This window comes from Pinus tabuliformis, chromosome 2_1 (genome assembly GCF_031772625.1).
Source record: "Pinus tabuliformis cultivar Carrire ecotype Pingquan chromosome 2_1, CPIR1, whole genome shotgun sequence".
NCBI lineage: Eukaryota > Viridiplantae > Streptophyta > Pinopsida > Pinales > Pinaceae > Pinus > Pinus tabuliformis.
This window is the reverse complement of record NC_142299.1, coordinates 608,514,224-608,541,760: the sequence shown is the minus strand read 5'-3', so window position 1 is coordinate 608,541,760 and position 27,537 is coordinate 608,514,224. Positions and strand designations below refer to the sequence as shown.

The 27,537-nt window shown below is 38.7% G+C and overlaps 1 protein-coding gene across 13 annotated transcripts in view; it reads left to right on the top strand.

Moving 5' to 3' along the window:
• The window catches only part of LOC149201970 (pre-mRNA-processing protein 40A-like), a 415,839-nt gene that overhangs the window by 72,674 nt on the left and 315,628 nt on the right, over window positions 1-27,537 (top strand). For all 13 annotated transcript variants that reach the window (XR_016253883.1, XR_016253881.1, XR_016253882.1 and 10 more), the window contains 5 exons: window positions 2,860-2,939; window positions 3,102-3,171; window positions 18,243-18,295; window positions 18,494-18,551; window positions 18,677-19,236. Coding sequence is in view for 10 of the 13 variants with exons in the window: in XM_089403047.1 (XP_089259173.1) it covers window positions 2,860-2,939; window positions 3,102-3,171; window positions 18,243-18,295; window positions 18,494-18,551; window positions 18,677-19,236 (821 nt within the window). In the remaining 3 variants the exon portion in view is untranslated. The remainder of the gene's footprint in view (window positions 1-2,859; window positions 2,940-3,101; window positions 3,172-18,242; window positions 18,296-18,493; window positions 18,552-18,676; window positions 19,237-27,537) is intronic.

Here is a 27,537-nt window from a genome sequence, read left to right as displayed (position 1 = left end):
ACTATTACTAAATGCATGAAGAAAGGCGTGACTGCTAGGTGAAGCCCCTTACATGCACTATCCACAACCTATACATACCTGAAATAGAAACTCAAAAGGTTGCCCTTTCCTTATACTGCTAGCTTAACGAATGAACAAACCTGAGGAATGCCTCCCTTTTTGTTTCCATAAGTCCTTAAAAACGTAAACCTGCTCACCTTCAGCTACAACAGCACCTCTTTATCACTAGTAAGCTTTGTCACAGCATTCTGCGAATATCAGGGTTGAAATTCAAAATTCGCCGAAACGAACTAATTTGGCTCAGATTCACCGAATTCAAAGTCAAATCTGATTTCGATTTCAAAATTGAAGCTAAAATGGTTTTCAAGCCATTAAATTTGGCCAAATTTTGAAATTCAGCCACTGAAATTCAATGGAGAATTAAAACAAAAGAACCTAAGCTATTCTGCATGGTATTTGGCTCTTCCGTGTGGTTTTGTGCACACTCATGGTCTTCACCATTCCTGAGGATGCGGTGTGGGAGTCCCGACTCTTTTCAATTTCCGTCATCCACTGTCCAGTATCCACACAGCTAGTTTTTGAACTATATGAATGAGTATTCGAGATCTACAAAGGCTTTAAGAAGGGTTTTCTTGCATCACCTGAAAATCAAACCCTGTGGACTTTCATTTCTCTTAGAAAAGGCATTGATGCAGCCCGTAACTTGTAAGCCTGTACCATTTACTACATACATTTTATATTTTTATATTTTTTAGTATGTTGAATTTATTAAAAAAAATTTCACTGTCAATTTTTTGTTGAATTTCAAGGTCATCAAATCCAAATTCGAATTTGAACCAAGTGACTTAGCTGGTAAGGTACTCTATTTCCTTTGCAATGATCTGAGGAGGGCATAAAGGCAGGTGTAATTCATGAAGTGTACTAGGTGCCTATGCCACTAAACAAATATGCATATATGGTGGTAACAATCACCTAAGTCAACACTTCATCCTAGTCCAGGAAAATCACAAAGGAATGCTAGATCTGCTGGTGAAGCTGCTAGTTATGAGAGGAACAGACTTTCCAAGCTAGGAAAGAAAGAAAATAGAAAGGATGCCTTCACTGCTCCCATAAGTGCTTCACAAACATATCAGAAAGTCAACTTCCAGGGACACACATTGTGCCGATATAACCGCTGAGGATAGTAATGAATTATATGTTCAACATCTGCTGCAAAAGATAGGTAAATTTGAATAAATACACCCTCCTTGCTTCAGAAAATCTTCATCAAAATTGCACTTATCTTTGCTTCTCGACTGCTGAGTGTAATCTCCAACAGTAGTGCTTAACATGCTGCCACAGACACTCCTAAAATCCACATAGAAATTTCCCTCCTTTGAAATATAGGCTACACATGTTGATTTGAATGCCTAAAATTCGGAACCTACTAATCTCTACTACAGGCAACCAAAAGGCATGATGACCTGATGAATAACCTGGAAATTAGCATTGCCCTGCAGAGATGCAATTCTGGTTGTGAACAGGTTCAGTCATGAATTCAAGTATTGTTAAGCCCATTATCTTTCACAATCCCATTAGCAACTTGCATAACATATGAAAGAAGTTAGTTTGCTGACGAAAAGCTAATTACTAGGTGAATTGCAAGAATATGGCATGAACTGACTGAGTATGATTAAAACATGAGTGGAACCAAGCCACACATAAACGATGGTAAGAACAACTATCTCCACCTGTCGTAAAAAATCATCATAACAAAATATTATTGGCTAAGGAATACAAACAGAATAAACAATATGCAAGTGATTCAGTTCAAGTGTTGGCTCTAGTTCCAATTTGTGGAGTGATGACATGCATCAATTAAAGTGTTGAAAAGGTTCACCATGAGCTTCAGTCATATCCAAAGACATGCCGAATTGAAAGCATGGGAATTCACAAATAAGATTGGTCACTGTTTACTTTCATTCCTATTTGTATCGGCACGTGAACAACCATTTTGTTCTTGCAGTTGACAACACCTAAAAACATAACCAAATGAGACCCTTTTAGATTGCCTTACATTGCTAGTGCCGAGTAGGTGATAGGCCCCTTGGTTTCCCTAGGGTGAGGAGGAGATAGTAAATTTGATGAGGATGTAGGTTGGGATAGGTTCAAATTGTAGGGATAAGCTTGCGTGGATTAATTTCGCAAAATTTAGGGAAAAGTAGCAATGATTTACAATTCAGTATCGTTGACGAGAAAAGTGGTCAACAGCTCCTAGCTACTGCGTTCTTGTCATGTTTAACAAAATCTGAAGGGGCATAAGGGAAACCAATATATACTTATGAGGCCTATGAAGATGCCTGACATTTATGGTCAGGCCCGTGTTTCTGCTTGGTCAGTAACTGCCTCAATTGATTTAGTTGAGGGATCTAGTGAGCTGTGCATTAATTGTTACTAACCTGGGTACCACTAACTATAACTTGTATCTAGCAAACTGGAGTTAACAAAAAATAATTCCAGTAACTTAGTAGCACTCCCACTGGAAATAAATGAGAACCTTGGATCTTTCCCTAGTGCTTGATTCTTTGCAGTAGCTAGTGAAATAACAGGTTGATCCAAATTTGATTGGCCCAACTACCTACAGTCATTTTGAATGACTCACCAGGATTCATCATAGTGATAAATGGGAGGAGAAAATCTTTCTATAATACTCGTTTGCTATCATTAGCCGGCTATTCATAACCATACCAGATTGGGCCTCACAATTGCTTAACTCCCTATCATTACCATTCTGATTGACATCCAAGAATAGTTGTCTTTGGAACAGGGTATTCACTTAGATGTAGAAACTTGTTAACTTATTTTGTTATGCCATGTTAGGTGGCAGCTGCACAAGCTACAAGTTCCGACTTACAATTCTCCACGGACTGGCAGGAGCATACAAACTCTGATGGGAAAAGGTAAAATGAATGGATTGAGTGCATTTTTAAACAAGTGTTTACTTTGAAAAATCCTACTATTGCATGTTGACTTTTTTTTTTTATTCTTCAGTTGATGGCTACAACTAAAATTATTGAAAAAATTACTTACAATGGAAAATGCAAACTTTGACTCTGTTGTAGATATTTTTACAACAAAAAGACAAGGCAATCAAGTTGGGAAAAACCGTTTGAATTGCTGAGTCCGATTGAGGTGAGATATCTTGTATAAAACATCCTTGATATTTCTAGTAAGATCTTGGAAGTTTATCCCCTTTATGGTTTGGTGTAGAAATTATGCAGCCAGAAATGGATTTTTTTTTTCATGTAGTTTTTGTTTTCCTTATGGTTCTGTTACTAGCTTGTAAATGTCTTGTGCAATGCTGTAGAGAGACAGGCTTCAAGCTGGTATTATATATGAATTTAAGTACAATAAGATCTTGATTGTTATTCAACGGTTCAACGCCATTCATCATCTAAAAAGGGGCTTGTTCTGTTGTGCTTGCCCGTGTGTCATACAACTAGTTATTCGTGACCTTATTTCCAAAACAGAAAAACAAATAACATCTGCCTTTTAATTTGTTCCTTAATTCGCAGTACCTCCTAGGTTGTCAATTTTGTTGAGTATAGTTTTTCTCCAAGTTGTGGATTGACAAAGGCATTGTGATAGAGGATTTGTGCATGAGATCAAAACTAGTGAACAATTTGGTAATCACAAGATAAGATAAGATAATTTTATTAATGTCGAATGAATGACCATAAATAGATGAATGGGACTGAAGTATACAACCAGTACAATTACACTGTGAGAGTGCAAACACAACTCCTAGAAAATTCCAAAGCTAAATCTAGGATAAAATGAAGTAAAGAAGGATACAATAATAGGCCAGCCTCATAAACATGTATATAACCAGATCATATAAAAGGCTAAGTGAATAAGTCTAGGGCTGGAGGTTGATGATGTCAAGAATGCTTGAGATTGATAGCAAAGAAGGGTTCCAGTAAGGGACAAGGCCCAAAAGGAGATACGAAGAAAAAAGACTTGAGTAAGGTCAAGTGTTTTGGTTGCAGTCAGCATGGACACTATGTCAGCCAATGTCCTAACCGAAAGAAGGAAAAGAAGGGGAAGCAATGTTGAAATATGTAACTAGGTTCGGTCTTCATAATGACGTGTAAATCATGATTTTATGTAATTAATGAAAAGAAGAAAAATAAAATTATTTTGTTATGCTTGAGGCATGGGTTTCATGCTCAAGGAATTTTATTTTGTAGATCAAGCTCCCATTGTGAGCTATTAGGTTTGGTTATTAAGTCATAAAGTCTAGTAAGTCAATGTCATGTATTGAAGACCCATTTGGGCATGTTACATATTGTAAAAAGAGAATTTGTTTGAGTCATTAACCCTCCAAGACCTTGTCACAAGCACTCCTTCAAGTCGACCCTCAAAAGAAGATGGAGATCATTCTAGAAGAGCATGTCGGCCTACTCACTTGCACAAGTCGGCCTATTTCATGGGCAAATCACTATATATATAGAGAGGACTCGACCTCTCTTGAGAAACCATTCGATCAAGCATCCAAAAACAAGAGATCAAGTGCGAGAAACACTAAAGAAGAAGCTCATCATCAAGCAAAGAAAGGAGGAAAAGAAATCGAGTTAGTTTTGATATGTTTTGGGCAAAATATCCTTCACACGTGTGAGGAGAATTGGTGCCATTTGCTGCAGAAGGAGACGAAGTCATCACAGTCAACTTAGAAGACCGAATTAAGGAAGAAAGCAAGTCAAGAATACAAGCCGAATTGCAGAAGAAGAAGACTCCATCCAAGCAAAGGGAATCAAGGGACAAAAATTGGTGTTGATCCCTCACACGTGCTGCAACTAGGGTTTCTGAAGAGGCCGAGAGTTGCAGATTTGAACCAATAGGCCGAAATATGAAGGGTGGCCGAGATCTAAGGAGAAGCAAGCAATTTGACTAACATTGACTCAAGGAAGAAGAACTCGCTCAAAGAAGCCTTGTGACTTGGTCTTGGAGAGGTTAATAGGTCAAGGGTCTTGGTCTTGGAATTCGTCTCTTGAAGATTCTATAAGAAGAAGAATTCGCGTGGGTTTTTGTTGAGTCCCAAACCTGCATCTTCCCTATATACCTTTTCAGTCTCCTTTTCCATTTATTTGATCCACCAAGCTGTCAAATCATTGCATATTAGTCTAAAAAGAGCTTATGAAATGGTTTCCTAACTATGTTTATGGCTGCTGTTTGATTTAGATTTTTGTTCAAACAGCTGCGGAAACTTGTCACTTTCCGTAGCCAACTCAAGTTTCCACAACCATTTTGTTAAAGACTATGTTACAGGTGTCCAATGGAGAATCCGGCCACATGGGCAAGCTGCAAATGACATGTACATGGAGCGTGTCCCCTCAGTTCAACCGAATCACTCACAAACAACCATGGTCAAAGACGGTCAAAGGAGGGGTCAAACCAAGATTTTTGCGGTGGCACGGCTCTGTTTTGCCCACGTGAAGGTTTGTGTGGCAAGATCCTCAATTTCTGGAGGTGTGCCAACACCTGTGGATCAATCCGTGAACTGAATCGAGCAGCCACCACTCCATGGATTTATCTGTCATAATTACCATACCGCTAGATCTCAGGCCGTGGAGATTTACGTGTCTGTTTGGCAGCGTAGAATCTAGGAATTAGTTATAGCATTTTCACTTATAAATAACGCGTTATCAAACACTTGACAGTTAGCTTTTGATATGTAATCTTGACTGTGTTTTCCGAGCCCACTGTACCGTGCTCTATTTCTATGTTTTTACTGCACTTTAATATATGAGAAGACAACATTCTTGAATTCGATTTGTGACTGAGTATTGATTGGCCGAGGTTGCAGAGGGCCCCTGTACACCAAGGCTCTGTATCTACTGTATAGTTTCTCGCTTTCTCTCATTATGTTACTGCTTTTATAATCATTGCTTGTATATATTATGCTGTTCTGATATTCATGATTAATTGCTGTCCATATTTTCTTTTATGTTTTCTCATGATTGTTAGCTGATCAGTGCTTTTCTTACAGGTTCTTGTAGGCAGCCCGGGAAAATTTACATAGTTTTAATGACTACTGACATGAGATCATCTTGTCCTTTCTGCTGATTCATTTACTGAGTTTTAATTCCAGCATTGTCATTTCTTTCAGTTTTGCTTTGCTTATTTACTTTTCTGCCACTTAGATATCATATTACTCATCTGTTTATGATTTCCTTCCTATAGCCAAGCGACTCAATTAGTGAGGAATCAGAATATTATTTGATGTAGTATGATTTAGTTTGCTTTTCTGCAAGTTAGTGATTAAATTACTTATGTCATTTTCAAGAATTGAAATATGAATGAGTAGTTAAATCTTAGTTTCCTTTTATGCAATTTGATTTCCTGCAATTTAGATATCATATTACTCAGCTTGTTTATGATTACTTCCTATAGCCGGAGCGAGTCGAAAGGTGAAGGGTCAGAATGTGGGTTGAAGTAGTGTGATTTAGTTTGCCTTGCTTTCAGTCTTTGAATTGCTTTGAGTTCAGCTTTTATTTTAATTTTTACACAGCAGTAAGGATACTGGGCCATTGTCAGTAGTTCACTGTTTTGGTACATTTTTATTTTCTTTTGAGAATTGAATTCATCACAGCAAGTTTGAAACCTTTTTGAGAACTTTAAAGTTTGGAAAATCACTGTAGAAATCACCATTACCATCCATCCTTGACCTTCCATTCTGTCATCTCACATTAGGGAATCCACAGAAGATAAACCCAAAAACAAACTAAAAAGCTCAAAAACGACAAAAGACTAAGAAATCGGTTATCTTGCATATACAGTGCACTTCACTTCAGTAGTTTACGACTCTCGGATTGACATTTTAAATAGCAATTTAGGACACACTAAATTGACCAAATAGTTTTCCTCTCAAGTTGGAGAGGTTTTGGCCCTGGATGATAACCTACATTTTGTGTCCCTTGTCTCATGCTTATTTATGATTTGGTAGCTGTTTGATGATAAAAGACATTAACATAATCCAGAGAAAGAAAGAAACTAATAAAATACTAAGAAAAGTTGCATCACAAGCAATTATCATTCAAGAGAAATCACATAATCCCTATACCCCAGATTTATCAACAAGCAGGCAACAACTTTAGTGGACATTGAGAATTTGTCTTCTAGGCTGGAAGACGAATTTGCTCTCATAGCTTGCCTCTCTAGCTCCAGATCTACAGGAGTCTAGTATATCGATAGTGGAGTGTCAACACATATGTCGGGGGTTAGAGGCTATCTCTCTAGTTAGAAGGAAGAGGAGATGGACTTCCAGAGATAGATGGGAAACAAGACAAAGTGTACTCCAGTTGGGAGAGGTACCATCAACATTCAGAGGGAGTTAGGCAAGAGTAATAATGTTACAGATGTGTTGCATGTGCCGGGTTTAGGCATGAACCTGATTTTAGTTTCTACCTATGTTGCACGAAACTTCTAAGAACCCGACGTTTCGGGACGTACCCGTACCTGAAACTCCGAAACTCAGCCGAAACTCCACTGAATCTCTACAATCATGTAATCATCTATGAGAGTTAATATAGACTTGGTTTTCCTTCTAAATTGTCATCTATGAGTCTTATTCCCTTTTTTCTTGCAAGATATTGTGTTATTCACTTATTTATAAATTTCTTTTTATATATATAAACATATATGATGTTTTAGACTACGTTTCAACTGACGTTTCCATTTTTGGGAGGTGACATTTTTAAACATACCCGTTTCAGAAACTCCAAAACATTTCAGCACTTCGTGCAACTTAGGTCTCTTTGCTACAGGATAAGGGTACAATGTTTACTTTGTGGGGCAGAAGGTTGACATCAAGAACTAGAGTTGGCAGAAGGTCAAATAGATTGGTGTTCAAAGCAACAAGTTGTATAAGTTACATTTGGATTCTCCAAAGGCACTGATTAGTAGCAACAGTAACAGTGGTAGAGACTTGGGGGACCTATGGCATATGAGGATGGGACACTTACATCATGGAGCACTCAGGTTGCTTAGAGAGACCGTGGCAAGAGTTCCAAAATTGAGCACGGAACATGACGATGTGTGCAGAGGGTGCATGCTTGGGATGTTTGCAAAGGCAACGTTCCCAAGGAGTGACAATAGAACTAGTGGTGTGCTTCAGTTGATACACTCAGATATTTGTGGCCCGTTGTCTACCAGATCTCTCAGGGGTTATGAGTATTTCGTAACCTTCATCGATGACTTCTCCAGGAAAACCTGGATCTATTTTTTGAAGATAAAGGATGAGGTCTTCAGTCGCTTCCAAGAGTTTAAGGCTCTTGTGGAGAATATGACAGGTAAAATTATCAAGGTGCTTCATACGGATAATGGAGGTGAGTATACTGATAAAGCCTTCACAGGGTTCTGTGCGAAGTAGGGCATAAGGAGAGAGTGGATAGCTCCATACAACCCATAGCAGAATGGGGTTGTAGAGTGGAAGAACATGATGATTGTTGGAGCAACGAGGGCAATGTTATATGACCAAGATATACCTGAGTTTCTATGGGCAGAGTCATGCAGCACAACGGTGTACATACATAATAGGGTTCCTCACAAAGTGTTGGGGAAGAAGATAGAGGTCGGGCACTTCAGAATCTTTGACAATATAGTTTATTGTCATGTGTCAAATGATAACCACACCAAATTGGATCCGACTGTAGAGAAGAACTATTTCGTTAGATACATCGAAACGTCCAAGGTGTACAAGATCTATATCCCTAGTAGCAGGAGGATCATCGTGAGACAGGACATGAGTTCCGGGAGGAGAAAGACTTCAAGAGATCTCACGAGTTGCCAATAGATGATCAGAGCGGGCTGTTAATTTTTCTTAGGGATACATTGTTCTCTATTGTAGATAATTGCATTTAAACAATTTGAATATTTGCTTATAACATTCACCCCATAACATCATTATCAACATTAGCAATTATGTAGAGAGAACAATAAACAACGAAAAATAAAAGGTCAACAGAAGAAAAGCATGCACAAAAGAGACACTAGGATTTGGTCAGAGTCCAGGGAAAAATCCCATAAGGGGGAAAACCTAGAATTCAATTCTTCTTCTTTTATTAGATATTAATCAATTGTTTCGCTGAGATACAAAGCACATCCATAACAAAATTTATCAACCACATCAAGCCTCCCAGGGGCAACCCAAGTCAGTTCATAGGGCTTCCTGGATGTAATGATATCTGATCTCACAATGCTTGGAATGATCATAAAACACAAGATTCTTTGAAAATCAGATCTCACTCACATTATCGTAGTATATCAATCATGCCCAACACGTGTTCAAATAGCTTTTTAAAGAGCTTTCTCAATTGCACTGCCTTGCAACTAGCCATGCTAGCAATAATTGTTTTGCCTTAGCCATATTGAAATCAACAAGTATCTTTTTTCTGGCTCATCAAGAAATCACAGCAGACCCCAAGTTACTGCAAGTTTGCAACATCCAGATGTGCTCTTCCTGTCAACAACATTCCCAATCTTTGTCATCATCAGCGTATCCATCAAGTTTCCGGCAGTGTGTCCTCGTTTATGTAGATATCTCAGCATGTATTCAGTAGCAACCCTATATACATGTCCAGGCTCTATATGGCTCACAAAATCCATCTAGTTGTTGGCTCATCATGGGATTCCATCAAAACTGTATCTGAAGAGGAGGCTCTCTCAACTGCTTCAGTGTAAACCATCTCTAATAGCATGCTTCCCTTGACAAGAAGTCCTTATCATCTCTCTGTTACACTTCTCTTAGGAAGTGGATCATCAAGCATTAACTCCCTCTTTAATAAGAGAGATTAGAGGTCACATCAAATGCTCATCATTCCAGTCTGCCAAGCCCAGGGAACTTGCTAGAGTCTAGGTGGGGCTTTCTTCAATCTGCAATCATGAGTCCTTTACTCATGCACCTCAAAGTTCTACAAGTACATCATAGGGGAAGCTCACTTCACATAAGGAATCAGGCAACAAGAGCTAGGATAACCTTCTTTCTTTGAGAGCATATTTCTTATCATAGTTTGAAACTTTGAACCATATCACAGAAGCATCAAACACTGCTACATCTTAGATATCAAGAATAATCCTTTCATGAAGGACATATCGCTCTTAGTATCATATCATACTGTTGCCCTCAATCTACTCCCTCTGAATAGGAAGCTTCTTCAATTAACCAGTGAGACTACAATCCTTCCTCTGAGGTCTTGAGCTCTTGTCCATTTCATAAGTCATGGGATGGCTCTACATCATCCTCAATCTTTGATATAGAGGGCTTGATCCTCACATTCATCAAATGTACTTGTGACCATAGAACAAGGGCAAGAGCAATAATATCCAAGTAAATAATCTTAATGAAAGTGTTATTAGTGATGAGACAAGACTGTCTTTCTTCTCTAGAAATGAGAGTGGCTCCTTCATTATCCTGCTCCATCTCTCTCTGAAGTTTCATACACCAGCTCCCTCTAGGAGATTTCTCTTCCTGCACTACTCTGCATCTTGATGATCCTCAAGATGGATCACATCCTCATCCAATAAGTTAGTGAAATAAATAAAATACTCATGCAGGAAGAATCACCAATAATCGAAAAGAATAAATTAACAAGAATAGTGACACAAAGAGATGACATAAGTCTAGAAAGTACTTAACTTTAATATAGATTGTAGGAGGCCTTCAATGCCCTCTGAGTGCTAACTCTTCTTGTAATGCTTCCACATCATGATGATCTTTAAGAAGGATCGACTTTCCTTATCCAAGACGTTAGTAAAAGAAGTGTGCAGGAGGAATAAACAATAGTCCAAAAATGACAAATCTAAACAAGGGAAATGTCGTAACATAAGTCCAAAAAAAAATACTCATCCTTTAATGAATTTTGAAAGAAGCTATTAGCTCCCTTTGGATCCGGCCTCCATGAGTTACCATTGTCCATCAACCATTGTTTTACAACCAGGCCGAGTTGACTCGGAAACGGCCTGGTCAAACCGAGCCGATAAAAAAAATTACGACCAGGCCAAGTAACCGGCTAGGTTGGCCGAGTCAACTATGACTTGGCCTAGTCATCCAATGACCAGGCCGAGTCATAGTTGACTCGGTCAACCAGGCCGAGTACGTATTGACCAGGCCTAGTCATTGGAAAACGGCTGGGCAGCGTAAAAAATAAATTTTATTCACTTTTTTTTGGATTTGTGGTGTGAAATTAATCTGTTTGGATGTCTGTAATTTTATTATGAAGTACACAATGCATAAAGTATGCCATGAACCATTGCAAAACTATTTGTAATCAAGTTAATAAGAAGGCGCCTTGCTTATAAAAGGTAACCTCTCCCTCGTAATAGAATGGTGATATTCTTTTCAGAATCTTGCTGTTTATCTCTCTGATGTTTTCATTATGTCAGGTATGACTAATTTTTTTCAGATCTGCAAGTAGATCAAAGATCCTCTTCATACTTTCGAATCCAAAAGTCCAAGTACCTGTAAGATATGTGAGGCTGTTTTCCCTGCAATATACTGATAACATCTCCAAAGGCAGAAAGTGACAAGTTTATAGCTTTTGCTTCTTCCATAGTTTGGCCACTAGCCTGTGTCTTAAGAATTTGTTCGCTTCCACCTAAATTAACCATCCACAACTTACCTGTTATGGCGTATGTCTCATCAACTCTCAAACCCCTAGTGACAATCCTGATCAAGCTGAAAAGAGGAACAACTTTCTTCAGGAAAAGCTTTCTAATATGCATTTTCTGAAAAACCAAATTTCCCAGTAAGCAAAATTATGCTGAAAGGTGTATTAACACATCTAACCTTTAGTGTTGTATCTAGATGTCTACCTGTAATACATATCTTCTTGCTTACAGAGACAAAAGGATGTCATGAATCCACTGGACTTGAGGTTTTTCATTCTTTAAGATTTTGCTGAGGACCTCAATCAGGAAAAAACAGAGCACAAAATTTAGTAAACCCCACTGCCACAGTGCAACTCTCACCTATGTGACCTACTTGAAGCCTCATTGACATTGGTCCACACAGTAGATCTTGTCCATCTGCCAATAAGGTACCATAGAAATGCTTGTTTGAAATCCATCGCTACAGCTTCAATCAGATTTTTAATCTCCATACCACTTGGTGCATCCATTTGAATTAAAAGGCTATACCAATATTAGAAAGTTCTTCAATCTATTCAAATCTTTAAATCAAGCTCTGTGAGAGAATAGAAGCACATTTCAAAATCTTGATTTGAGAGGCAAATCAATCCCAACACTTAAATAACCAAAATTTTCCTTATGCAGAATATAAAATGGCATTATGTAATTACTACCACAATCCAGAATTACTATTGCAGCACCGCAAACATATTAATAAATCCATTTAGAAACATGGAAGACCTGGTAAAAACAAGCAAAATTTGTAAATATGAAGAGCATTTTAACACAGAAGAATTAAATAGAAACACATATCTATATATGTTTAGTTTTCAAGGTTAAAATGTGTATACTATAATCTAGAACCTGAATTAAAAGTGTTCGAACCAAAGTGTAAATACATAAGACCCTCCGGTATAAACCCCCCTAGTCAAGTTAAAAAGTTTGATCATATGTTGTCTTCCATCTATATTATAATGCTATGTGTTTGGAAACATGAATGAAAATCTTTAAAATTATGTTTAAAATATTTAAAATTATGTTTTTTTATAAAAAAAATAAATATTTAATGTATTTTTTACAACGATCGAGTCATTGAAATCGACTAGGCCGAGTCATTACCGAATCCTGGTCGGAGTCGGAGTCGATCCTCGGCCTGGTCGGAGTCCTGGTCCTGGTTGTAAAACACTGCCATCAACGATATGCCATTGGTAGAAGAAATTCATCTTCTTGAGCACCACCTGTATCCTTTATCTTCTTACATTAGTGGCCAAAACCAACCATCAATGTATACGATGACCACTGAAACTACAACATACCCTCCTCCTAAGGTTTCTCTATCACGGGCTTCTCACTGATCATGCCATATTAGGGAGATTCACTATAGGGTTTCACTGATTTTGAATAACTGAATGGCATATCATTTCAAGAACAATTTTGAATCATACTAGGGTTTCAATGCTATAGAACCTAGGCCATATCCAAGGCCACTTCAAGGGTTTCTCCCAAACCCTAACCTTCTCTTGTAAGAACAAAGCTTCCCTAGGGTTTCCTTCAAACCCTAGTATTCTTTTAGGTCTTTGCCATCTTCATCTGCTACCGTCTTTGGTGCCTGCAATGGGTGATCTCAATGACTTTTCTTCAACACAACTCTGATACCATGTTAATTTTTCATAGGGCTACATTGTTCTCCATTGTAAACAATTGCATTTAAACAACTTCAATGATTTACTTGGCAGTTGAGTTCGAGATGAAGGATTTGGGACTAATGCATTACTTCCTAGGATTGGAGGTATGGTAGACGGATGGGGAGATCTTCCTTGGGAAAGGGAGATATACTATGGAGATCCTGAAGAGGTTCAAGATGTAGGATTGTAGACCCATGTCCATGCCTATGATTACCAACTGGAGGAAGATAGATGCATTAGAGGACGTAGAAGTGGACCCAACCTTGTATAGGCAGCTCATCGGATCTCTCATGTATCTGGTCAACACAAGGCCAGACATTTGTTTCGCAGTCAACACTCTTAGTCAGTTCATGGTGGAGCCGAAGAGAGTACATTGGACAACAATGAGACATGTATTGAGGTATCTACATGATACAATTGAGTATGGTTTGAGATATGCTCGAGGTGATGGTGTCAGTTTGATGGGATACATAGATGTAGACTGGGCAGGCAGTTCAGTGGATCGGAAAAGTAACCAAGGGCACTGCTTTAGTATTGGATTAGGGGTTGTCTCTTGGTGTAGTAGGAAGCAGAAGTCTGTGGCACTGAGTTCTACAGAGGCAGAATACATGGTAGCAAGCATGGCCACATATGAAACTATTTGGCTTTGGAAGCTGCTAGTGGGACTGTTTGGTCAACGATTAGATTTGACCAGTATCTATTGTGATAATTAAGTTACATTAAGCTCTCTGAGAATCCAGTCTTTCATCATAGGTTGAAGCATATCGGCATCAGGTACCACTTCATCAAAGATTGTGCACAACGTGGATCAGTTCGGCTACAATATGTTCCTACAGCTTGGCAGGTTGCAGATATTCTCACAAAGGCCTTGGGTAAGGCAAAATGTGTTTACTTAAAGGATAAGTTGGGAGTAGTGGAGAACACCTTCCTCGCTAAGAGGGAGTGTTAGTTTTTCGTAGCAGTGGACAAGTGTTCTAGTCTCAATGGTGCCTATGAGGCTCACAAACACATTTTGTCCAATACCCATAAAAAGTTTCACAAGAAATGCCTTAATTAGATTAATTAGTCAATTATTAAATATTTTCCTAAGTCTAACTTAGGAAAACTGGTTAATTAAATCAGATTAATTGAGGTAAATCGATTTTGCTCTAGAGACTTCCAGAAAAGTCACTTGATGGGGTCAAGATGATCTTAGCCATCGATTGTGATTAGATCATGGCCGTTGGTTTCTCAACAAGAGATTATAAGAGCAATTCGATGGGGCTTTGGAGAACACGCAAAGACACTCAGAGATAGCAAATTGTAGTGATAGTAAGGGCGCAAAGGGAGACACCAACAATAGGGTTTCAATAGAGAGATTGGGAAGAGGATTTCTAGAGAAATTTTCTATAGAGATTCCAACATTCTAGAAGAGGAAGGGAGTTTGAATTATTCTGCAGGGAGGCTATACCAAGTAGTACGAATTAACCAGTGTGTAGAGTTGGGCAACAAATCAATTCCCAGTTGTCGGAGACAGGTGCCAGAGGAGGTGTGAGTTGCTCAGTAGATTTGCAAGAGGCAGAGATTGTTGCTAGAGCTAATTTTCAGAGGCACTGCGAGTTCCAAAGAGAGCCACACACATTTCCAGTTTAGCCAATGCGTGTAGTAGGCAGAGAGTGCGAATTGCACTGAGGAGGTTGAGTTAATTTTGTAGAAGGAAACTTGGGTTTCCAGATTGATTTTGCCAATGGAGATATTGTATGCCGGAGCTTTGCCAGTGAGAGGCAAGCTGATTGTATTTCTCAATTTTGTTGAAGATTTACTAATAATATAAACCCTCATTTGCAGAACTGGTTTTCCCCACGTTGGGGTTTTTCCAGGGACAATTTGTCCAAAAATACCAGTGTCAATTATTTTGTGTGTGTGCATTATTTCTCAGTTCCTGTATTTATTTGTGAAGATTGCAATAGTGAATTAATCACTATTTGCCGTAATTTAATTTCTGAAGATAAATAATCTCTAGTAGATAGAAGATTAAATTCCAATTGCTGCATAAGGAAATTTCACATGGTTAACATGGAATAGGCACAATATTGATGTAGGAAGATCATCTGATAGCCTTTTAGAGTTGAAATCTCAATAAGAGGGAACATTCAAAATCTACACATGATAAAGAGATATTGCCATTATACATGCATTATCTAAGTGATGATAATATCTTTCAGGAAGTAAGTTTTTGTTGCATATTGATCAGAATAGTTTTCATTGCCTACTATGACAAAAATCTTTGTCCACTGAACAACAAAAATGGATAGAGAAAATTTTCACCTTTGATATGGAAATTACAAAAAATGGGGAAGCATAATGTAGTTGTTGATAAACTATCATGAAAAGATGAAGATGTAATAGCATATAGGTGACATTGGTTGCGATCCCTGATTGGTTAGATGAAAAACACATTGAATATGCCAAAGATCTTGACTCTTATTCCATAATCAATAACTTGGTCCAAAACCCAAAATTAGGATGGAGAAATGACATTCTTTGGTACAATGATAAGATCTTTCTAACTCCATTCTCAAAATTTAAATTGAAAGTCTTAAAGGAATGACATGACTCTAGCTACATGCATGTAGGGTTTTTCAAAACCTACTATAATGCACACCGATCATTTTTTTTGGAAAGGGATGAACAAAAACATCTGGGAGTACATTGCCAAATGTGACATATGTCAAAGAAATAAGAGAAAATGCTATGTCACTAAGGTTACTCCACACTATACACATTCCTAACCAAAATTGGGAAGAAATTTCAGTGGACTTCGTTGGAGGGTTTCCCATGTCCAATGGAAAAGATAAATTTTTTGTCATGGTTGGTAGGCTAAGTATGCACATTTCATAGGGGTAAGGAAAACAGATTCGAAAAAACATATCACGGAAGTATTTTTCAAGGATATTTATAAGTTGCATGGTTTTCCAAAGGTCATTATCAGTGGTAGGGGTACAAAATTTAAAGGCAAATTTTGGAAAGACTTGTTGAAGCATACTGGGATATCCCTTAATATGAACTCGACATATCATGTTCAAACAAATGGTCAAATTGAAGTTGTAAACAAATTCCTCCAAGCATTTGTATTTGACAGATAAGCAGAAAAAGTGGTTTTAGACTTTTAGTGATTACATTGAGCAGAATGGTGGTATAATTCTACTTATCACACATTAGCCAGAATGACTCCTTTCCAAACTTTATATTGTTAGGAACGACCAAAATGGAAAGAGTTTGTAGTGTCTAATTCTAAGGTGGCAGCAGTAAGAAATCAACTAGCTGAAGGTTAGGAGGTCATTCATTTACTAAAAGAGAACTTAGCAATTGCATGTAATTAAATGAAACAACAAGCAGATCAAGTTTCAACATAGATTAGAAAGCGAATGTGAAGAAGGTGATTAGGTATTTGTAAGCTTTCAGCCCTACAAACAGTTGTCTCTTAAGCAACAAGGGAAGAACAAATTGTCTGCTAAATTTTATAGACCATATCAAATTAACAAAAAAAAGATTAGCCAAGTTGCCTATGGATTGGAATTGACAGACAATAGCTGCATCCACAATGTGTTTCATGTGTCATGTCTCAAGAAGGTGTCGGGACAACATCAATCAGCACAATTGAACTCCTTTCATTGGATGATGTGTTGAATTTTTAGGGATCTTCTTATCTGATAATTACTTTGTATGATTTGTTAATTTAATCTTTCATTCATTCAATTTCATCATAAAGCAATTACACAGAAGATCTTCAACCATAGACATTAGGATCTTAAAGAGACAACTAAATCAAGAAGAAAACCTTTTACCCTGGGAAAACCTACATGGGGAAAAATCCAGCAACCTTTTCCTTAGAGAAATCATCAAGTTCAACAGAGATACATCAGTCAAATACAAGGTCAAACAGACCAACAAATATAGCTAGGTCACACCTGGTCATGCTTCCCTCTAGTCAGGTCAATAATCTGCTCCACAAACTCATCCTTGATCTCCCTAAATGAGAATTTCGTTCTGCAAGAAATTCGGCCTCCTGCTTCTTCAAGACTGTTCCTTATTTTCCCTTTTTCTACTTCTTCACTGGCCTCACACATTCTTCTGTGCTAGCCTCAGATATGCTTTATTGCTGGCCTCAAATTCGCTCAGTTTATTTGCCTCATAGATATCTTTCGCTGACCTCAGATGGACCGAGTTGCTTGGCTTGGAGGAGGACGAAATGGTGTCTTTATATACTATATAGTCTCTTGGGTGGTCGAATGGGTGCCCCTAGAAGCTGAGGCCGACCTGACTTTACTACTATTTGGAGCCAGAAATTCAAATTTTCTCTTTTAATGAGGACATGAAGAACATGCCTTAATATTTTTCTTTTGACACTAGCATGAAGAACATGCTTTACATTTATCATTATAAATATTTCAAGACCAAGAATATTAATTATGAAGACCGACCATAGCTACAAAATTCAACATGATGAAGGGAGAATTATTTAGAACCAGAAGGCATTCTATCCACTAGAAAAGAAATGACTCCATTCTAGAACTGTTAAAAAATATCTAATTAAATGGAAGAACCTTGTGGAAGAAGATTCGTTATATATATATATATATATATATATATATATATATAAGCTTCTGCTACAATTTATAGGCTATAATTTTTTAGCTGTTGATTTCTCCATATAATTTTAATGCATTCAATCATCTCCAAAATAAATGTGTTTAGAAAATAAAGCTTTGGGTGCTGATGATTGGTATCTTTATTTGATGGTTTAGGGGTTTGTAGTTTTTGTGTTTATGTTTTATAAGCAGTGAGAGTTACCATGCTATGGCTTTATATGCACAATTATTTGAACTACTTTATTGCCTTTTATTGTAACAGCGGGCAGATGCATCCACAGATTGGAAGGAGTTCACAACAGCAGATGGGAGAAAGTAAGTAGTTCTTGGTAGCTTATCATTGGATTTATAAAATTGTGAAATTTGTTTTAGATTGTTAGGGTTATAACTTTATGAACAGTTAGTGATTGCACTGTTATTCATATTTGGAGCATAGTGCTAGTTAATTCATGCAACTACGTAGCAACCATATTAAGTTCAAGTTTGTACTTTTCTTTTTTATTTCTGTCACAGGTATTATTACAGTAAGGTCACGAAACAGTCAAAGTGGACAATGCCAGAGGAAATGGAGGTCTGTGGTACTTTCTTGCTAGTCTGCAGGAGATGTTTTCATCTTTTTTGTTGATTACTTCGAAAGATCTGTGCTTGTTATAGTGTGAATTGGAGATATCTAAAGTAATTTATTTCTCTTATCAGGCAGCTCGGAGGCAGGCAGTGCAGGCAGCAATGCCCATCAATGTTCCAAAAGCTGAAGTTGGTGCCCCAGTAGTGTCACCAGTATCTGTAGCTATCACAGCCTCTCCTTTGATAGCATTTCCAAATGTGTCTTTTGATAACTTCTCCACCAATAAAACCTCAGTCTCTGCATCAGTGGCACCAGTGACCAATGTGGCAACCTTGCTGCAGACATCTTCAAGCTTATCCGGCTCTGTGGCTCCCCTGATAGAATCTCCCTCTGCTGCTGTTATGTCATCCACAATGCTCACATCTATTGCTGCTTCATCTTGCACCACAGTTAGTCTGCCTGTAACTGTCATGGCTCCAGCACCCTCTTCTTTGTGTACCACTTTGTTGAAGGCATCGACTTCAGCAGTAACTATGTCTGTAACATCTACAACTGTTGCAGAAACTACATCACTCGGAACATCTGCAACTGTTGTAGCAGCTACATCTGCTGGAATGTTGACAGCTGATTCAGAAACTGTTCCTACTGCAGCAGTCTCCTCTTCCATGGAAGTTTCACCTGCTGCACCATCGTAAGTGTTTTATATCAATATTTACTTTCTGATTGTATCCTAGCAGTCTGCATTATTTGGAGAATGGTGACTATGATAGTACTATATTTCAGGAGGAATTGGTTCTTTCTCAGTTATGAAACATTGAAATGCAATTATTTGTGTATTTTGGGATATAATTTAAAAATAAAAACTGCAGAAATCCGTAAGCTATTTGACACTAAAAATCCCTTTCATCGATATGTGGAAAAAGTTTTGAAAAATAAGCAAAAAACAGTGTTGGTTCCCATGAATGGATTAAACATGGTGGCTGAAAATGCTATATCTTCTACAGTGAAAATGAACTTAAAGAAACCCTAAACTTCATTGTTCTCCCAAGTGAATGAAAGTATTCCACCTTCTTAGTCTGTTAAGCATATAGTAGGGACTTCTAAAGTTCTACTCCAGGGAATTCTTCAGGATTTGTAAATTTGATAGAAATGGACAATGTGCGAAGTAGGAGGGAGGTAGCTAAAGCATTTGTGAGGTTTATGAGGGCCAATAAAAATGTGTTTATTGTTTGTCATTCTACCTTTACAAGAACATGGGGAGGAAATTGTAGCTTTTGTGCCTGGATATACATGTCGTAGTTACAAAAATTTAAGAACAACGCTGTTAAACAAGGGTAATTTCAAAGATGCAATGGGTTGATGGACCTTAAACAAACATAGGTAAGGATATGGTGTTCAATTTGTTGATTTTAGAGAATCAGAAGGTCTTCTGCATTCGCTTGTGTCTAACATGTGGGATAAGAAGTCCTGCTTAGGTGGTTGTTCAAGAGGAGCAACTAATATGGTTTTTTTTTTTTTTCTAATTCTAACTTAGGAAAATCACATTACTTAATTTAATTAATCAACTAATTGAGCAAATTCCTAAGGATAAATAATTTAATTATTTAGGTGACTTAGATCTAATGTCAACCATTGATCTAAGTGGGCTAGGATTTAATCCTAGCTGTCTATCACTTTGGAGATTGAAGGTTAGGGATTTTGCTCAATTTGAAATTATAAAGAAAATTTAAGGGAGAGGATGATGACACAAACATTGTAGTGTTGAGAAATCAATTTTCTCATGAGAGGCTTGAGTGAATAAGGAGAAATAGAAAAAGTGTGTAGTAGATTTTTGGAAGGAGAATTTGTGTGAGGGCCGAGATTTCTGAAGGGGGCCAAGACCTGGAGGAGAGAGAGAGAGGGTGAAAATCCTGAGCAGGCCGAGAATGTGAGAGGGATGAAACTTCCAGCAGGAAGGCCAAGACTTGGAGGGCAAGTTTCCTTGGACAGGTCGAAAATTTCAGTGCGCAGGCTGTATGGCTAGAAGGGCTGAATTTTGCAGGTACAGGCCGAGAGATGCCAAGGCAAATTCATCCCCTAGAGCAGCCATTTTTAGGAGGCCGAATTCTTCCTTGGTAGAAAATCTTAGGGCCATTTCTAGGTTCTAATATTGCTGTATTTTCTGTGTAATTTCTCTATGGGTCTAGGCCCTAAATTTTCCAGATTTCAATATAAGTGAAGGAAGATTTATTGGGCTGAAGTTCTGCTGTCTTGCGGTGATTTTATATTTATTTATTTCGACTACAAATTTACTGTTCAAAAGTTGACAACACCCATGCAAGTTACTTGGGAGCGGGAGTGACATTTTCAGAAGCTCCCAGTCCGGGAGCGAATCAGGGTGCAAATTTTTATATATAATATATATATTTTTATATTTTGATGCATATATGTCAACAAAAGCATGTAGAATGATGTATTAGATATAAAAAGCGTAAAAACATAGATTGAACCATATAACATCAATCATCTAGAAGTTATAATCTTCATCAACCACGCCCACAAGTTAGTAACATACAACACATTGAGTTTCATGATTCATCAATCTTAAAGTGTCAAGCTTTCAAAATTCAATATATAACATTTATCATCATTGATCACCAAAGTTGTACTTGTAAGCTAAGTGTAACCATTACAACAAAGAATATCTAACATGAAATGAAATGAAACTACTTTCAACTTTCACGAAGCATCATATTCATAATTCATTACCAATGAGTTATAATTGCCAACTTCAAACTTCAAACTTAAATTGTCATATACTGTTTACAAAAAATATAATAATAAATATGAAAGAGTCAACAGTTATAAAAACCACTGGAAACTAGAAAAGACAAGTAAATCTATTATCTACTGCTTCCTCTTGCCACCACGTGAAATGTCTAATTTCTGAGCAGGTTGTGTTATTAGTGGTCTTCTAGGAGTCTTCTTCTGCATAGTCACACAACCATAACCAGAAGGCACATGCCCTCCACGTGATGTAGATGGAGGCAGCAGCAACAAAGGAACAATAGTTGGAACTCGAGCACTAGCACTGCCATTGGATGGTGGGGGTGGCATGGTTGTTGTTGCTTCACCATTATCTCTCAAAAGTTATGCTTCCAATTCTTCAAGATGTATAGTGCCATCCTCCAAATTATCGTCCTCTGGGTTGTTGTCCCAAATTTTATATGCTGGATCCTCATAATGACTTAACAACCTCAAGTTGTAGTGCACATAAACCAAGCTTTTTGCTCGATTTTCATTGAGTCTGTTTCGTCTCACATTATGTATAAAGCTGGAGGTGCTCCAACACCTCTTTGCAGAAGAAGTATTTACAAACCATGAGAGAGTTTTTTGCCAATTTTGGGAAAAGTCCCATGCCGCGATATGCATCCCACCATGTGAGAGCATCAAATCTGTCTCTATCTTCCATTGCATGCAAAGAACCAAACAAACCAGTGCAATTGAAGTATTTGCCTAATTCAAGACATAGATTAGCACTCCTCCTTGTCAGGTGTTGTCACTCGCTGCAAAAGAGAGTTCCAGTTGTACAAAGGGGGCAAAAGAACAGAGATGTTTGGAGCTGGCCTCCAAGCCATATGTTATCCATGATAACCAATTTGTGCTTTGCAAATTGGAGATTAAAGGAGGAGGAACAAGTCCAGTTTAAATTGTTTTGGAGAAATTTCCATATTTTCTTAAAAACTATTTCTTTCACAAACCCCATTCTTTCCTTTGTATTTCCAACTCTAGCCGTGTTTCCCCATTCCCCTTTGAAATATCTTAAAAACATTCATACAACATACCGAAGGCCTTTTAAAAGGCTGGGACACGCAAAACTTCATCGATATCGGCCCATTTTCCTTTGCAATACATATCCGCTCATCTCCCTTTTCCTTTTGCGATTGCGATATCGCATATCGCAAAGTTTCCTGCCTACTGCAATAAAGTTCTTCCCCCGCCGATTGCGATATCGCAAATTCTCCGCTGATATTGCATATCGCAAATTCTTTGCTAATATTGCATATTGCAAATTCTCCGCTGATATCGCATATCGCAATTTCCCCGCAGATTGTCATATCTAAGTCCCTTATCTGCCCGCCGATTGCGATATTTCCACCTTCTCGTTGATCGCGATAAGGTCCTCTCCGCCGATCGAGATAAGGTCCTCTTCGCTGATAGCGATATTTCCATCTTCTCGCCAATCGAGATAAGGTCCTCTTCGCCAATCGCGATATTTCCATCTTCCTGCCGATCGCGATATTTCCACCTTCCCGTTGATCGCGATAAGGTCCTCTCTGCCGATCGCGATAAATCCTCCCCTCGCCGATTGCGATATCGCAATCGGGGATTGCGCAAAACATAACTCCCTCCTCCACTGAACTCCCTTCCTACTTGCAATTGCAATGGACTCGAAAGGTTATGTATTATGGTTTTGAGAAGTTTCAGGTTTGATGTATTGGGAAATCACCATAAAATCAGTGTTAAAGCCCCTTTTCGCTTTCTGATGGCAATATACGAGTCCTGGTTTCGGATGCGATATTTTATGTATCATGCTTTATTGAAGTTTCGCATCCGGAGAATCGGCAAGCACCATGAAATATGGTAAAAAGGCCCGCACCTGTATTGCGATTGCGATACCAACAGGCTCAGATCAACGACCCAGATTGAATCGGCCCGGATTAGTGGCCTAGATCAACGAACATTAAAGCGCCTATTTCGCTTTTGCTCAGTGGTACGCCGGGGGTATTTTTCGGCGTATATCCAACGACACTATCATCAAACATAATACAGAGTAAATGAAGACATGGAATCTCAGGAGGACTTGATGATCTAGCATGGTGCTCCATGCAGAGGGAAGGCGAAGTACCTCCCAGGCGACCTCTGCTTCTGTACTGTGGCATTAAACTAATAGTTGACCGCTCCCAGTTTTGAAGAACGGGCGATTCAGGTAGTTAAGGCGAAAGCGACAAGGACCAGCTGAGCAGCTAGAGGGACTCATTGTGCCAGAGACGTGGTCTGATTGGGGGCCTTCATTGGAACATCAGAGGGATACTTCCTCCATCATCTTTCCATTTTCATTTTCTTTTCATTATTCTGTAATTTCTGTTTGTTTTCAAGAAAGGAATCAAATCCTTGGAAATCATTTTTTTGGGCAGTAGAGCTATTGCAGGCTGAGACAGCTAGTCAATCAGACAGCTGGCCCTAGTTGAGATATTTTGTAAATGTTGATTCAAAGCCCCCCTTCTCTGGGTAAATAGGGGGAAGAGACTCTTAACCAAGGTTCCAGAATTTTGCATCCACATTGGTCCAAATTTTGTGATTCCATTTTGGTTCTAATTGCCTATTCATGAGGGACTAGAGTGATACACTGTTGAATGTTATGGACTGGTTATTTGGACCCTCCAAGTATTAATGAAACTATTCTGGTGATTCCAAGCAGATCAATGCGCAGTATGTTTCCTCTTTGTAAATCTCATTTCATTTGTGTTTTCCTTTCTCTGAAATAGTGTAATGAAGCGGTCGGTTTCTCTCTGATTCATGGATTTATCTAGGCTGCTAAATAAGTGAACAGTCCCTGCGTTTAAGACAGAGTTACTTCTGTTAGTCTGTAACTTGCAGTACCTGTGTACAAGACAGATTTACTTATGTTATTTGATTAACCTGCAGTACCTGTGTGAGCCCAGATTTACTCATGTTGTTTGGCGATAAAGGTACCCATGATATATCTGGCATGAAACCTTAATTAGCGCTCCGTTGTTTCTACCATTCCACCTCCTCCCTCTTCCATATTTCTGCTGGAACATTGTTTCTTAGGATTCTGTTTGTTTACAACCCTACGCATCTATTTCCCTCCTTTCTCTCCTCCTCTCCACCTTTACTACAACTTCAATATTAAGCTGCTCATTGTTGTGTGTCGGCCACCAGAACCAGACATTCCTCCTTGTGATCAGCCCGATTTACCCCCTGAGCATTTGGACCCATGTATTGGCTTGAGTTTACCTTCATAAAGGCTTATTGAACCAAGCCCCCTTTATCCTCTTTTTCCAACTACGTGACAATTGGAGTGCAACCGAAAGCCCCTCTTGAAAATCTTCCATGCACTCCTCTATCTAAGATGTCCTAGGCACTGGTCTACAATCAATCCAGAGGTTCTCTCTAGGAAGCTTTTTGTGTTTGCTGAATCACTTGTTCTACGGGTGCCATTTAAAGCAACAACATCTTTCTGGCGTCGTTGTCGGGGAACGGATTAGAATATTTTTCCCTGGGTATGACAAATTTTTACATTCCCTCTGTTAGGTGAGCAAGGGAAGTGTGGGTTGAAGATCTCTCACCTTGGCGACTCCACTGTTTCAATTTTATGGTAAACATCCTGGCGACTCCACTGTCCATATCTCTATTTGATCGTCTTGGCTTTCAAGCAACCTCATACTCACTTTGATGCTAAAGCAACCGAAAACTTTCCCTACCTTTGAAACTGAGATCACTCACCTAGGGGGTTTTCAAAATGGCCATTCTTGCATTCCTGGCCAACCAATTTGCCCCACTGGATTTTTCTTCTATTGCTGGTTATCCCAATCATGTCCCTTCGTTTCATGAATGGAATACCTATTTGCCTAGATTCAGTGGAAACACAGCTAGAAGGCCGAACCAACACCTTGAGGATTTTCATGAATGCATGGAACAACAGGGTATTATTTTTGAAGATGCGCGAATGAAATTGTTCATGTACTCTTTAGAAGACGATTTTAGAATTTGGTACAGAACAATACCTCGTGGCAACATATCTTCATTAAAATGTTTTCATATAGCATTCCATCATTATTGCAAAAGATTATATCCACCGAATGCTCTATTTGAAGATTGCTGCGCACATTTTAATGATGAAGATATTCCCGAGGTTGATGACCTTGTTGAAGATGTTTGTGGAGCTTCACTCCAAAAAAACATCTACTTGCATCAAGAAACATCACCCAATGACCAAGAAAGCGAAGAAGGAAACATCATCGAGCTGCAAATAAACCCTCAGAGGTATTATTCGGCCGAATTTGATGTTTCTCCTTCCTATGATGTATATGACTCTGATGGAGAGTCAAGTGATGCAAAGCCACAACAATCCTAGTCATGGGAAGTTGCACAAGAAGAGAAGTCCCACTAGGAGGTTAGCAAAGAGGCTCCAGTTTACAATGCACATCCTTCACTTGGAGAACAAGATCAAGAACCCCCTCCGATTTATGGTTCATATTAGTTAGTGGAGGACAGGATGATTACGGATGTTCAAAGGGAGTGGTTTACCAGCAAGTGGGGAGAAGGCTTCCAGCAACAAGTTTTGCTCGGAAAATCTAAAGTGGAGGAGCAAAACAATATTTGCGACTGCCTGACCAAGAAGATGTTGGTTAGCAGTCGGTTTATGAAAGTAAGGCGGCTGCAAATTTCCCTTGTCAGTTCTATGACCTTTTAGCTGATTACATGACCACATTCTTAAGTCAACATCAGAGGTTGTTTATGGAGTATGCATCAAGCTTTTCATTTGTAGATTTTTCATGGTGCATGATTATTTTAATTTTTAAATTTTAGCAGCATGGAGGCACAAGGTCCAGTACTCTAATGCTGGCTTGACTCCATTGGAGGGTTGAACTCACTTATGTGAATTGAGCCATGTACATAAGTAGGAGTTGTACATAAATAAGCTCACTCGATGAACATTTAATTTCTAGTTGTTAGAGTTTATATTTCAGCATTTCAGTTGGGTGAGGAAAGGACTCCTTGCAAACAAGGTTCCATGGAGATTTTCTGGTTATATAGCTTCATTATATTTTTGACTCCATGCCCAATGGTGAAGGCTACTGGTCTGCAGGTTCTCAGCACCTTGCCAGCAAGGCACTATCCCCAGTTGGAGCCAATGTTGTCACTCACTGCAAAAGAGAGTTCTAGTTGTACAAAGGGGGCAAAAGACTAGAGATGTTTGGAGCTAGCCTTCAAGCCATATGTTATCCATGATAACCAATGTGTGCTTTGCAAATTGGAGATTAAAGGAGGAAGAACAGGTCCAATTTAAATTGTTTTGTAGAAATTTCTGTATTCTCTTAAAAGCATTTCTTTCACAAACCCCATTCTTCCCTTTGTATTTCCAACTCTAGCTGTGTTTCGCCATTCCCCTTTGAAATATCTTAAAAACATTCATAAAACATACCGAAGGCCTTTTAAAAGGCTGGGACCGACAAAACTTTATCGCTATCGGCCCATTTTCCTTTGCAATACATATCCGCTCATCTCCCTTTTCCTTTTACGATTGCAATATCGCATAACACAAAGTTTCCCGCCTACCGCAATGAAGTTCTTCCCCCGCCGATTGCGATATCACAAATTCTTCGCTAATATCGCATATCGCAAATTCCCTGCCGATTGTCATATTTAAGTCCCTTCTCCACCCGCTGATTGCGATAAGGTCCTCTCTGTCGATCGCGATAAATCCTCCCCCCGCTGATTTCGATATCGCAATCAGGGATCGCGCAAAACATAACTCTCTCCTCCGCTGAACTCCCTTCCAATTTGTGATTGCGATGGACCCGAAAGGTTATGTATTATGGTTTTGAGAAGTTATGTATTATGAAATCACCATAAAATCAGTGTTAAAGCCCCTTTTCGCTTTCCGATGGCGATATACGAGTGCTGGTTCTGGATGCGATATTTTATGTATCATGCTTTATTGAAGTTTCCTGTCCAGACAAACGGCAAGCACTATGAAATATGGTAAAAAGGCTCTCTCTTGTATTGCGATAGCGATACCAACAGGATTGGATCAACGACCCAGATTGAATTGGTGCAGATCAACGACCCAGATCAACGAACATTAAAGCGTCTATTTCGCTTTGGCTCAGTGGGACGACGAGGGTATTTTTCGGCGTATATCCAACAACACGGTCATCAAACAGAATACAGAGTAAATGAAGACAGGGAAGCTCAGTGTTGA